This window comes from Cervus elaphus, chromosome 5, assembly GCF_910594005.1.
Source record: "Cervus elaphus chromosome 5, mCerEla1.1, whole genome shotgun sequence".
Classification (NCBI taxonomy): Eukaryota; Metazoa; Chordata; class Mammalia; order Artiodactyla; family Cervidae; genus Cervus; species Cervus elaphus.
Genome location: NC_057819.1, coordinates 10,740,821 through 10,755,794, shown reverse-complemented (window position 1 = coordinate 10,755,794; position 14,974 = coordinate 10,740,821). Strand labels below are relative to the sequence as shown.

At 36.1% G+C, this 14,974-nt stretch overlaps 1 protein-coding gene across 1 annotated transcript in view; it reads left to right on the top strand.

Moving 5' to 3' along the window:
* NAA25 (N-alpha-acetyltransferase 25, NatB auxiliary subunit) overlaps positions 1–14,974 on the top strand; it is a 64,558-nt gene that overhangs the window by 20,298 nt on the left and 29,286 nt on the right. Inside the window, exons 6-12 of the mRNA XM_043901650.1 lie at positions 316–423; positions 780–858; positions 2,131–2,242; positions 2,784–2,873; positions 3,949–4,118; positions 6,241–6,353; positions 13,736–13,943. Of these exons, the coding sequence (XP_043757585.1) occupies positions 316–423; positions 780–858; positions 2,131–2,242; positions 2,784–2,873; positions 3,949–4,118; positions 6,241–6,353; positions 13,736–13,943 (880 nt within the window). The remainder of the gene's footprint in view (positions 1–315; positions 424–779; positions 859–2,130; positions 2,243–2,783; positions 2,874–3,948; positions 4,119–6,240; positions 6,354–13,735; positions 13,944–14,974) is intronic.

The following is a 14,974-nucleotide window of genomic DNA, read 5'->3' as shown; positions in this document are numbered from 1 at the left end:
CTATAATAAACAGTATAAACGTAACCTCTCTTAATATATTTCAAGAAAAATGTTTGAATGACCTATTTAAAAGTTAAGTCATATTGTAGAAATGGTTTCAAGAATGTGTAAGATAATAAATCTTTAGTAAAGAAATCTCTTGTAAAGCAAACCATCTCTAATGTATCTTCTTTTAAATTCAAATTAGGTCTGATATTTGACATAGTGGTTTGCTAATTATGGGCCAGAGTCACAATAATAGTCTGCCCTGGCGATAATATAAATAGTGCAATCAGGGAAGAAATTAGAATAAAACATGTATCTTTTCTCCTCCAGTCTATATCAGCACAGGATGAAAACCTCTCAAAGACAATGTTTCTGCCTCTTGCTGAGAGAATGGTAGAAAAAATGGTGAAAGAGGACAAGATAGAGGCAGAGGCTGAAGTGAGTAATTTAAACCCCGCTTCTGTATTTGCATGGTTTTGATATTGCTACAACATTACACGTTGTTGCTTTTTTCCCTTTAGAGAGCTAGTTCCTCACTCTTGTCTTTTGTGTAGATGTGAAACTGTGGAGTTCCCCGGCCTAGGGGTAGTGAATGAAGGAGCTGTTGTTTCTTGCATGCTTCCAAGTGTTCTCTGTTACACAGACAGGGGAGATAGTGTTGCCTGATTCTCACTGTTAATTTCATCTTATTTGAAGATAGTGTTCTTTTCTATTAGCTTTTTTAAAAATAAGACATATCTCTTTATTATTGAAAAGTTTCAGTGGTTACACTTTTTGTTTGTTTTTTCTATAAGGTTGAACTTTATTATATGATCCTGGAACGTTTGGGAAAGTACCAGGAAGCCTTGGATGTTATCAGAGGAAAATTAGGAGGTAATTGAGGGCCTGTTTCTTTACATACTTACCCATCTATGTTATCAAACTTTTTGTTTTTCAGTTAGATAAAACATACCTTAACAGTTTTTTATTTAGCCATGAGGGAGCTTAATTATTTTTTCAATTGTTTAAAAATCATTAATGTTTTCTTCTTCTCTGAGCTGCTTTTCCTTAGTTTTTCCCTATTTATAAAAATTTGATTAATCTTCTTATTGATTTGCAAGAGCACTTTACATGTTGAAGAAGTTAGAGCTCTTTTCTGTTGTTGTGAAAATACTTTTTTCCTTTTTGTTGGAAAATTTGTTTGTATGAACTTCATAGATGGTGTTAACTATTTCTCTATTTTTAGACATTTATAACAAACAATTTGTTTCCTAAATATTTACACATCTTTGGTTTTCTTAGGAGAGATTCATGGAAATTCAGTTATTGTTTTGACAACTCTGGTTTTTCATTGTAACTTTATGTTCAGTTTCTTTTATGGCCTCATAACTCTCATTTGGTCCAGCCATGAAAAAGATGTTGTTTCATACAAGTAATGTAATCCTTTACTAAAACCATAACAGTAACTGATAGTTTTAACTATTTTAATTATATCAAATGTAGGAAGAGTTTTGTTTTTATTTTTAATGTTGCTTTCTAACTTTGGCCTCCTTGCAGGTGAATAGAAGTCGACTTTGTATTTTTATTCAGTTAGGTTGTAGTTCTATGGATAGTTAAAATTTAAATTCTCTATAGAAAATTCATAATGTAATTGTTGGCATCCTTAATCTGCTTAATCTGCTAAACTGTTTTAAAAGAACAGGGCAGATATAATTTGGTCAGAAATTTAATCCTAGTTTTTTTGTTCCCAGAAGAGTTTGATTTATTTCTTTTCTTTTAATCTTCCTCGTAACATCTCCCCTTTCTCATCTCATTCAAGTCCAAGCTTATTCAATGTTTTGAAAGTGTGTGGATGGTCAGTCTATGGTCTAAATATACAAGTCCTCAGATACTCTTGTTCCCATATACTAGATCTTCAACTCAATATGTTCTGGATCCTTTTATTTTATAGGAAAACAGGATTTAAAAGTTTATATCAGAAATATACTATTTTTCTTTCCAGGAAAATAACCTTTAGTGAGATAGAAGTTTGTATCTAATGGTGGTCCCATTTTCTGAGAGACTGAATAAGAACATGTGACAGTTTCCTTCTTGTATTTGGACTTTGTTCTGATTTCTGAGTGAAAATGAAACCAGCTTACTAACTTTTATTACTTTTAATTGTAGAGAAGTTGACAAGTGAGATTCAGAGTCGGGAAAATAAATGCATGGCTATGTATAAGAAACTGAGCAGGTGGCCAGAATGTAACGCCCTTTCTCGGCGCCTCTTACTGAAAAAGTAAGTAGATGCTTCTTGGACTATGAGAGTAGAGTGGGGCTTTTTGATTTTTTTGGACTATATCTTTCGAGATTTCTGGGCATAAAGTGAAGTCCTTTAGTTGTGTGTCCTGGATACTTTTTAAAAGTTTTTGATGAGCCTTCATCTTACAGTAAAGAGGTATAGTGAAACTTTTGCCACCAGGATGCTGAGTATTCAGAATGAATGCTGAAATTTCATTAATTTGTCAAACTAAGTGTTGGTCTCCCCCCAGCCCACCTAGGAAGCAGTAATGTGGTGGGTTTTCTATCAAGAATATTAGTTTTTTAGACCTGGTCATTTTATTGAAGGAAAGAATAGCTTCTTAGAAGTGTTTGACTTTGAAAATACCTTTGGAGTTGCTGCCCTTTTAGGGCTGTAGAAGAAACCCAGAGGGAAGATTGGATTTCTCCTAATGAAGACTAAAATATCACTTAGAAAATAAGTTGAGTATCATGGTTCCTCAGGCAGATTTGTCACAACTTGGGTTTAATCCTGTGTGCACCATTCAATCTGATTTTAGCTCAGATGACTGGCAGTTCTATCTGACTTATTTCGATTCTGTCTTTCGACTGATTGAAGAGGCCTGGACTCCTCCTGCTGAAGGTGAACAGTAAGTTGTCTTCTTTCCTGAATTACAGCACTTTTTAATATGTTGTAGCAAAAAGATTTCCTTATAAGCCTAATTGAATTCTCTGTTTCAATAATGTATCCCTTTCAAAGAAAAATTTTTTTTTCCATTTTAAAATTTTAAAATAAACACATGTCCATTGTAAAAATCCTAAATTAGGACAGAAACTGTGGTGTGAAAAATGTTAGTTCCTAGTTACCCTGTCATCCCAGGATGGTTTTTTTCCCAGTTTTATTGAGATACAATTGACAGAAGTTACTCTTGATAATAGTTTGATATCTTCCAGATTTATTTGAAAAAGACTTTGGTGTCTTTTTTTTCAAATTTATTTATATTATGCATATACTAACATAACTATTCTTATTTAACATAAAAATGAAATTGTTTTAGATGTAATGATTTACAACTTGGTATTCTCCCACCTTAAAGTGTATCTTGGGCGTCTTTCCATATATAATAAACACAGATTTGATTAATTCTTTTTAGTGACTTAAGAGAACTCCATTTTAAAAAGATATAAAATTCATTTAATCTGCCTTCTGTTGATGGGTACTTGTATTGTTGCTGATTGCTGTTTTGGGGGCTATTACAGACAGTATTCATAAATAGGATCTTTTAAAAAAGTGAATAAGGAAATAGGATTCATGATAACCAATTATGAACTGATGCTTACTTTATAATATTAGCTAAGTCTCTAATTTTTCTCAGCCTCATTTTCTTAGCACTAAAATTTACTTATATTTTTAATTAGGTAATATTTCATATATGCAAAATATATAAATAATGTTTTTTTAAGAAAACAGTAGAGGTGGTTAGTCTCTGTAATAATCAGATGCCAGAACTGGGAGGAATCATGTGTCATATTAACCGTCAGAATATGCTCATAGCTTTTATTCTCATTTGTATTGTTTTATTGTTATCAGATACTTTGTATTTTTAATTTGTTTCTTTTTTTTTTTTTTTTAATTTGTTTCTTGATATCAGTTTGGCTTGACTTGTAAGTTTTGGCACAAAACAACAGAGGCACAAAATACCTTTTTCATGTGTTTATACCCAGCTCTTTAGAAGGAGAAGTACATTATTCTGCAGAAGAAGCTGTGAGGTTTATAGAAGATCGGATAACAGAAGAATCTAAAAATTCTCGCCATCTCCGAGGACCACATCTAGCTAAACTGGAGCTGATTAGACGTTTACGACGTCAAGGTTTTAATGATGAGTACAAACTGGGTAAGAAGCTGTAATAATATTTGGGAACCATGGAGATGGGATAGGGACACACTCAGTACCCAAGGGCAGTATCTGTTCTCTGAGGCCTACAGTGATAAAGTTGTGTTTTGCGAAGCAAATGTCTTCATAACCTGAAAAGACTTACTGATGAATGAATCACTAATAAAATTAGGCCTCAGTCACACATGCAACTTGGCTTAACTTTAACATTTCTCTCTATGCCATCAGAGTCTTTGTCAGGCATTCTTTTGCTGACCTGACAATAATATCAAAATCAATTTCAAAGTAAAATAGTTAGTTCTGTAAAAGTTCCAGGATTTCAATAAATGAATGAATGAATTTCTTGAAAATCTGTTCTAAGCACTCACAAAACTATTGACAAAATAACTTCTGGCCAAGTTAGAGCAGTTAACAGTTGAGGAGAAAATTTATAAGGATAATGACAAGATGGGAGAAAAGAATGATTTGGATAGTAGAGTATTAAGAGAGACCTTCAGGAAATTTGATGAAGCGCTTAGATGTTTTTGTAAAATGGTTCTTGTTGAGTTTACTGCACAAGATGTGAATGTGGTCATATTGTACTAGTTCACAGTTTGATGGGGAAAAAGCACTATTCCCAGCCCAAAACAGCTCATATTAAGAATTAGAATTAGCTTTAGTTTTAATTATATCCTAAATTTTGTTAGGTTTAGGATCGTGAACTTTAGAAACATTTTCAGTTTTTTTTTTTTTTTAAGATAAAGCTCCAAAGAACCTTTCCCCTCCCCCGCCACCTCATTCATCATTATAGAAATTTGGTTCTCATTAAAACTTGATTAACTTTAAGAGGGTTTTTTTAGGGACCAGTTGTCTTCAGATGACGAGCACTTCTCAACACCTAAAACCTATCCTAGAACATCTCTGTCCCTTCTAATCATGTAATCAGTGTTCTCTGAAGTTTATTCTAAAATTAACTGGCTATCTCTGTCATTCTGTATGTCGATTATTCACAGCCAGTTTTGAATTCCATGTTGACTTCTTTGCGTCTACCTCAGTCACTGTAGTTTGTTTATTCCTGAATTGCAAATGAAAATTTTTCACGTGACTTTCAGCAAAATATTGTTAAAATATATTTCAAAGAATTGGATTTTTTCAGATTTCCTTGGTGGTCCAGTGGTTAGGACTCTGTGCTTCCACTGCAGGGGACCTGGGTTTAATCCCAAGTTGAGGAAGTAGGATCCCACAAGCTGCATGGTGCAGCCAAAAAAAAATTGCTTTCTTTCCAAAGCTGGAAGGAAAACTATTTGGATCTGCTTTCACACTTGCTATTATATTCATCCCCTATCTTCCTCTTCCCTCTCACCAACCTGAATCTTACAAATTGGATTTGTCTAATCTCCACACACACAAAAAGTTTTTGTCTTTTTCTTACCAGTGAGTGATTCTTAGTCTCTTTTGGATCACAGAGACCTGTGAGAATCTGATTAAAGCTGTGGGATCTCCATTCCTAGGAACAGAGAAGGAACTGAGACCTGAAATCTTACAGAGATCTTAATAAAAGTCTCTGCTTCCTAAGTCTAGTTCAGTTTGAGAGCACTCTACTTTTATTATTTTCATTTTTAATTTGAGGAAAAATAAAATGAGCTGGCAGCTTTCTGCATACCCAGGTTTAAATTTTACATTGTGACTTGGGAGTTATTGGCCCATGGCTCTTCCCATCGACTTTCTCTTCTGTTGGTGTGCCTGTTAACAAACATTATCTTTCATTCAGTTAACATTTATTTAATATTTGTTAAGTAGTTCAAGAACTGGAGAAAAGCATGTTTGTTTAATGCTTGCATATAGACTCAAGTATTTAAACTTTAATGAAAACTTTTTAACTATTTAAACTTCATTTGAATGCAAAACTTCACATTTCCTCAGTGTAATAACTGAGTTGGTAAGATTCAACTTCTTTTTCCAGTATTCGTTTATTTTTAAACGAGCAAGCCATCTTCCAGCCCTCATTGTCATCCTCATTCTCATTGAAGCAAAATTTTCATTTAATTGAAATAAATGTTTCTCAAATCAGACTTATCACTTAAATTAGAAATTTCTTTAGTCCATGTATTATTTAGTGATATTTTACCCTCCTCTCTCTTAGGTGATCCAGAGGAATTAATGTTCCAGTATTTTAAAAAGTTTGGGGATAAACCTTGTTGTTTCACAGACCTCAAGGTGTTTGTTGACCTCTTGCCTGCTACACAGTGTACAAAAGTAAGTAGGGTTCTGTTGGTTACCTGTATTTATTGTAACTAATGAAGAGTTCATGTTTCTTTTCTAAAATGGCTGAAAGTAGTGAACATGAGATTATCAAGATATTGCTCTATCAAGCCAAGTAGTCTAGGTGCTATCAGATTTAAGGCATAATTTCTTGTAAAGCTGAGCCTCAGTGAGAATAAGCCCCTGGTAGGTGATTGAATTCTCCTGTTCTCTGTGTGTATATATGTGTGTGTGTATAGAGAGAGAAATGCAGTTGTAAGAGAAATAATACAGAGAGATCTGTATGTCTTTCACCCATTTTGCCTAATGGTGAGATCTAGCATAACTGGTGTAATACCATAATTAGGAAATTGGCATTGATAAAATCCACTGACCTTATTCAGATTTCACCAGTTTTACATGCATTCATTTGTGTGTATATGTGTGGTGTGTTTGTGTGTGTAGTGCATGTGGATTCATGTGGCCGCTGTGTAGACAAGATGCATAGTAGTTCTGCCACCAGAGTGCCCCTGTGCTGCCTGCCCTTTTCTGCCCACAGCCACCTCCCTGTATCTCCTCCTTTACCCATCCCTCTCCCTTAGCAGCTGCTAATATGTTTTCTTTTTCCACAGTCTTTTCATTTTAAGAATGTTATATAATGGAATCATATTGTATATAACTTTCGTTACTCAGTGTAATTCCCTGGAGTTCATCTGTGTTGTTACATGTGCCATGTTCATTGCTGGTACAGCAGTATTATTCTGAATAATATTCCTTGATGTGGATGTACCACAAATTTCTTTAACTTGTTGAAGAACATGTAGGTGTCTCTGGTTTTAGGCTATTACAAATAGAGCTGCTGTGAACATTTGCATGCAGGTTTTTTATGTGAACCTAAGTCTTCATTTCTCTGAGAAAATGCGCAAGAGTTCAGCTGTGGGGTCTTACGGTAGCTGCATGTTTAGCTTTTTAAAGAAAAGGCTGAACTTTTCCACAGTGACTAGGTCTTTTAAATTCCTGTTAGCTATGTATGAGTCATCTGGTTTTTCAGCATCCTCATCAACATTAGGTGTTATCTCAGTTTTTTATTTTTGCCATTCTAGTAAATATGTAGTGATGTTTCATTATGGTTTTAATGTGCGTTTCCCTAATGGTTAATATTGTTAAACATTTTTTCATGTGCTGGTTTGCCATCTGTATTTTCTCCTCAGTGAAATGTGTGTTATTATCTTTTGCTCATTTTCTAATTGATTTTTTTTTTTTTTTTTTTTACTGTTGAAGTCGCTCAGTTGTGTCCAACTCTTTGTGACCCCATGGATTATAGCCTACTAGGTTCCTCTGTCCATGGGATTTTCCAGGCAAGAGTACTGGAGTGGGTTGCCATTTCCTTCTCCAGGGGATCTTCCCGACCCAGGGATCAAACCCACGTCTCCTGCATTGTAGGCAGATGCTTTACCGTCTGAGCCACCAGGGATTTTTACTGTTGAGTTTTGAGAATTCTTTAGATATTCTGGATATAAGTCCTTTGTCAGATATGTGATTTCAAATATTTTTTTCCCAGACTATATCTTGTCTTTTCATCCTCTTAACAGGATCCTTTGCAGAGCAAAGTTGTGTTTTTGCCTATGTCATGGGACTTGCAGGATCTTAGCTCCCTGTCTGGGGGTCAAACCTCAGCAGTGAAAGCACTGAGTCCTAGCCAGTGGACCACCAGGAAATCCCCATACTTTAAAATTTTAAAGTTTGATGAAGTCCAGTGGACTTTCCTTTTAATGTCTTGTCTCTGATTTTTCAAAACTGTAGCAGTTAATTGCTGATTTTGTCAAAACATGATTTATTCTTGCTGAAGCAGTCTGGAACTCAAATCTTAGGGATTTTTAAAAAATAAACCTTGAAACCCAAATAGACATTTCTCTGAAGAAGACATGCAGTTGGCCAACAGGCACATGAAAAGATATACAACATCACTAATTATTAGAGAAATGCAAATCAAAGCTACAGTGAAGTATCACCTCATACCAGTCAGAATGGCCTTCAACAAAAAGTCTGCCAAAAAAAAAAAGTCTGCAAATAATAAATGCTAGAGAGGGTATGGAGAAAAAGGAACCCTCCTATACTGTTGGTGGGGGTGTAAATTTGTGCAGCCACTGTGGAAAACAGTATGGAAGTTCCTTAAATAATTGAAAATAGAACTACCGTGTGATCCAGCAATCCTACTCCTGGGCATATAGCCAGAAAAGATGAAAACTCTAATTTGAAAAGATAACATGCATCCCAGTGTTCATAGCAGCACTGTTTATAGTAGTAAAGACAAGAAGGCAACCTAAGTATTCATCAGCATATAACTGTGTAAAGAAGATACGGTACATGTATATCTATGTCTATATGCACACACATATATACTTACATTGTTTAGTTGCTAACTCATGTCGACTCTCTTGCACCCCTATGGACTGTAGCCCACCAGCCTCCTCTGTCCATGGGATTTCCCAGGCAAGAATACTGGAGTGGGTTGCCGTTTCCTTCTCCAGGGAATCTTCCAACCCAGGGATTGAACTCACATATCCTGCATTGGCAGGCGGATTCTTTACTATTGCACCACCAGGGAATCCCTTACATACATACATCATAAACATACCCACACATGAAATCAGATATTAGCTATAAAAAAGAATGAAGTGTTGCCATTTGCAGCATAGATGGACCTAGAGGTTATCATACTAAACAAAGTAAGTCAAAGACAAATATATCACTTATATGTGGACTCTAAAAAATAATACAAATGAACTTATTTACAAAACAGAAACAGACTCACAGATGTAGAAAGCAAAATTACGGTTACCAAAGGGGAACAAGGGGGGATGGGATAAATTAGGAGTATGGTATTAACAGATACACACACTACTATATATAAAATAGATAAAAAGCACAGGAAACTGGATTCAATATCTTATAAAAACCTATAATGTAAAAGAATCTAAAAAAAAATATAGCTAAGTCACTTTTCTGTATATCTGAGACTAATACAATATTGTAGCAACTATACTTCAATAAAATTAAAGAATAAAAACCCTTAATTTTGGAATAACTACATTTATAGGAAAGTTGTAAATATAGTAAAGAAAGTTACACTATACCCTTCACCTAGCTTTCCCCAATGTTAACATCTTAAAAACAGTGGTACATTTGTCAGAACTAAACTGATACATTACTGTTAATTGGCCTTTAGACTTTATTTGTATTTCTGTAGCTCTTCCATTAGTGTCCTTTATCTCTTCAGGGATCTAAGCCTGGGTACCATATTGTGGTTAATTGTCAACTATCAGGATTTTTTTCATGTGATTAAATCAGTGTGAATCAATTACATGCTGAAGTGGCGAACCTTATCTTTAGACTCCTCATCCGCAGCAACGTGTATTGGATCAGATTATTCACCCATTAATGAGAATTTCATACCTTTTTGCATATTAAAGGTTTTTAAGCGTTTAGCCCTGAGTATCCTTGGGTAATGGGCAGTTGGAGTACTCTACCAGTTGGAAGAAGAGTGTGCCCAAGGTAGGATAGAGCACTATATAAAGAAATAAGTAGTGTCTGTCAAGAAAGTCTGTGACCTTTGGTCAGCTTTACTTATGAAAAGCTCTTAATTAGTGGAGGTTGGAAGTCTTCCTGTCACAGGGCTCCCACCATCTATCCTCCCAGAAAGCCTCTGTCACCCATGTGGAATGAGTGAAGCTCTGGGGGTGCGGTGGTGATGACCGCAGCGTTTGTCTGTGATCGCACCCTTAGTCCACCTGCGCTCAGTGTGCTGGCGGGCTTGAGGTCACACATCCAGGGCAGATGCGGCAGTGCTTTCCCAAACTGCTAAGTAGCCAGTGTTCTCTGTTGGATTCTGGAACGACTGCCACCATTCACTTTGGTTTGGAAAAGGTTATTCTTGGAGTGCTGTTAAGCTCAAACTAAGCTTTAGAAGTTTTCTAGATAAATTGTAATATATCCAGAAAAGAAGGTTCTGGGTTATACTTGAAAACCTTTGAGAAATAGTTGATTGGAAGAGAGATGTTTGGTCTGGTGCTGACAGTACTTTATTTCTCCTAATTTGAAAAGCTCTCCTGTAGAAGAGGAATAAGAACAGGGACCAGCAAGAAGTTGTTGCAGGGAATCAAGAATTTGGCTCAGTGAGAAAAAGATCTTTTATATAGTCACAGTTCTCTAAAAATGCAGCGTGTGAGTTTCATGCTCCTGGAGGGATTAAAGCAGAAAATAGAACCATGTGGGAGAGAGAGATTCATTCAGTAAGTGGCACCCATGTTATGTGCTGAGTGCTAAGGTAGGGAACAATTGACCATGCTTCATAGTGCTTACCATCTTGTAAGTTAAAGCATCAAATGATGGGAATGCATTAGAGGAGTGCTTACATCTCATTAAGTTGAGATTCATACAAGTTTGCTAGCACCGTTTTGGAACCAGAAGCTCTACTTTATCGACATAAAATCTTAGGTGTGAAAATCTTAGGTCACCTCTGTGGCCCCATATAGTAATCTACTGGGAAGAACCCTCTAGAAATAGCGAAATACTAGCAGTGTTGAGGTGGTCATTGTTCAGTGAGACAAAGGGTTGAAAGCTATTGCAGTGAGTTTTGTAGTCCTGTGTAAACTTTTTAATTGAGAGGGGCAATTTTGCTGCCACAACTTTTTAAATGCAGGATGACTTCAGTAGCTAAAAATTCTGCCGCTCAGCAGTATGTTTGTTAGAGGATTGTGGACTCTCCAAGTAAGGCTCACACTGAGAACTGCTGTCCCACTGAATTAGGAGACACGTTCTAAAATGGGACTGGCCCCTGAGAATGGACCATACAGTTCAGTTATCCCAAAGTGTCTCACCTCTGGTGACATTTTTATATTTTGTTTACTTTGTCCTGGGATTTTAAGTTAACAATAAAATAGTTCCAGTTTTTAAAGAAGCTTTTTGTATAGCAGTAAAACTGTAAAGACTAGAACAGAAAATGAACATATTGTTTTATGACAAAACCTGTTGGAAGGCCTTAATAATAAACATAACTAGATATATAAAATGGTTTACAAGAAATATAAAATGGCTTACAAGAATGGAAGAGCTGGCAATAAAAATTATTTGGGCATTTAATAAAAAACACGAAAACTAATGCCACAGAGTTTTTGTTACAGATGTGGTTATCTGATCATAATAAAGTTAAAATTCATACAATTGTAGAGAAATTGAAGCAAAGTTATGACAGATGTGAAACTGCCTGATGACTAGAAATTTTAATTTTTATTTGTATCTAAAAATTACATGTATAAAATTGAAGTCAAATGGTACTACAAGGCTTATCTTGAAAAACAATTGCAGCTCTTTGCCTTCTCCAGCCCTAGTTCTGGCTCTGTGCAGACAAATTACTTTCAACTCTTAACTGTTTCTTTTGTTATTTAACACTGTATTTCTAAATTTTACGCTCATATAGTTCTTTATTTTTATGGTTACAGTCTTCATCTGTTGGTATCCTATTGTCTGTGTGTGTTTAGTTGCTAAGTCATGTCCGATTCTTTGCAACGCCATGGATTGTAGCCCACCACACTCCTCTGTCCATGGGATCCTACTGTGGAAAGCAATAATTTCATTTCTAACATCCTACTCCTTCCCTTACATACTTTCCCCTCAATATAGTATAGTCATTATTCAGTGTTTATATTTTTATAACTAAATAATCACAGCTGAGCCATTTTATATATGGAGATAATAGCTTTTTTACACAACTTTCTTTCTTGTTTTTGTTTTTTGTTCATTTCACCCCAGTCAGTCTGACAGAACCATGAACGTTTGAAACTCCTCTTAGGGGGTTGTCTGAAATGTGAGGTTAACAGATCTGTTCCTGTCTCCCCTTGAGTCTACAGTGTCTGTGGTTCAGCTTCTCCTGGGGATGAAGGAAAATGCTGACTTCTACTGGGTTTAGGAATTCACTCAGTGACCTTGGGAGGGATCTAACTTTTTAGAATTTAGCAGATTCTCCTGTTGAAGTTCCACCAGCGCTTCAGCTTTCAGACATACTTCCTGCCTTTAATTTCTGAGTCTTCCAAGGCTCCGCAGCTAGAAGAGGCTTGCTGCTTATTGGTGGCCTCCCTGTTGCATACTGCTGGATTCCAGCATTCTTGACTCCATACATTGGTTATTACCTACCGCCTGCCCTTGTGTCTTTTATCTTTTGAAATCTTGTTAATGCTTTTTACTCGCTGTCATCTCTTCACATTTCACATGTTCTTGATCCTTATGAGTCCTTTTTTGTTCTTCACTGTCGTCTTCATAGGATCTTGGAAGGGAGTGAAAATAGCCTGTGTTTAATGTGTAGTTGGAACTTTTTTTTTCTTTAAAATGTATTAATTTTGGATCATAAAATATAGGGAAGACACAAAATATAGTGACCCCTTGACTGCATTTCTCTTCCATAAATACCTCTTAGAGCCCCAGGCTTGTGCTGCTCAAGCATTCCCTCACATCCTGACAGCTGCAAAGTATAGCATCCAAGCATGTGTGACGTGTAAACAGGCACCGTGACTGCAGTGTAGGGGTCCCTTCCAGTTAAGTCTTCTAACTCACTTTTGCCAGTATTGCAACTGAACTGGTTGTGGAACTCACATTTTAAAAAATTTATTCCATATTTAGAGAATTAAACATTTTAATACAAGATGTTACCATAGGGATGGAATTTCCTAGTCCAGTGGTTAGGACTCTGATTCCACTGCAGGGGACCACAGGTTTGATACCTGGTCAGGGAACTAAAATGTTGCATGTCACACAGCGTGGCCAAAAAAAAAAAAAAGGTGTTACCATTGGAAAAACTGGATGAAGGGTACACAGGATCTGTGTTATTTCTTACAACTTCATGCAAATCTATAATTATATCAAAATTAAAGCTTTAATCAAAAAAACAATTTAAGGCTATTGACATTCCCTTCAGTGTATAATGTTTCCTTTAAGAATTTATTTGTAGTATAATAGAGTGTTTGTTTTAGGGTAATTGTTCTTTTTTACAGTCTTCCTAAATAAACTTTTTCATTACGACATTGTATATTATGATAATGCATTGTAATTTAAGAAACATTTCCAGTTCTTTACATCTTTTAGTGCTTACTGCATGGTGTTAGCATTAACACTTTTGACCAAGTAGTGATTGTTTCACACGTGCCTGTTTCACTGGAGTTTCACCAGCATGTGTGCTGTTAGAAGTGTTTTGTTGGCAATTTTGGTAGATAGAAAATGGAGTTTTAATTTGTATTTCTCCTTGATGTCTTTTTCTAGACCATTTCGGTATTTGTTAATTGTGACCTACTAAAGATGAGTTCAATTTTGAGACCTGTACTTTTTTTTTTCTTTCAACTTTGCAGTTTATTAATCAGTTACTTGGAGTGGTTCCCTTGTCAACACCAACAGAGGATAAGTTGGCGCTGCCTGCCGACATCAGAGCTCTGCAGCGACATTTGTGTGTGGTGCAGCTGACGAGGCTGCTCGGCTTGTACCACACGATGGATAAGAGCCAGAAGCTGGGTGTGGTCAGAGAGCTGATGTTAAGGTACCAGCACGGCCTGGAATTTGGTGAGCAGCCTTTCAAAGTGTTCAGTAGTTCCCTGCTCTGCTAAGACTTAGAAGTCAGGTTTTTTTTTTTAATGTCTGTATACTTTTTTTTTTAAATTGGAGGCTAATTACTCATAGCGCACTGTTTTAATGCTTTTGGCAAGAAAAATATTTTATCAAGTGGGAACACTATCCAAGTAATAAAATGCAAAGCCTTTCTTAAGCTTGGAGTTTTAAAAAATTTTAATAGGCCCCAGATAGCCATATTCTTCCTGAGCTGGCGAGCCAACTTTTCATCACATTGGGACTCAGATGAATTGCAGAGTTTATGATAATTGTCACATTTTCTGCTTTGTAGGCCTTAATATTCTTAATATATAGACTATGTAAATGAACCGGCGAAGGCACTGGCGACCCACTCCAGTACTCTTGCCTGGAGGGTCCCATGGATGGAGGAACCTGGTGGGCTGCAGTCCATGGGGTCGCTAAGGGTCAGATACGACTGAGCGACTTCACTTTCACTTTTCACCTTCATGCATTGGAGAAGGAAATGGCAACCCACTCCAGTGTTCTTGCCTGGAGAATCCCAGGAACGGGGGGAGCCTGGTGGGCTGCCGTCTATGGGGTTGCAACAGAGTCGGACACAACTGACGTGACTTAGCAGCAGCATGTAAATGAACAAAAAGAATGTTGTAAATTGTAAGGTATATATGTAGTTTAGAAGTAGATGATGTTCAAATTGCTTAGATATGTGTAATAAAATATAAATTATCTAAGTGGATGATGTTAGTATTTCTCTAACTGTATTCTAAAAGATTAGGTGATGTAATGAGCATTTTACATTAGTTGTACATAGCTCTTGATGTCTGTTCTTTTCTTTACTTGAAACCTTTCACATCTTGCTGCTCTCCTTTGAGGACTGTTTGGAGTACCACCTCTGTTCTGAAAGCCTTTTGCTCCAGCTGAGTGTAGTCTCACCTTTTTTTGACTTTTAATTCATGGCTTATATTTTCTTCTGGTATTTACTCCATTCTTAATAGTTTCTTTTACCC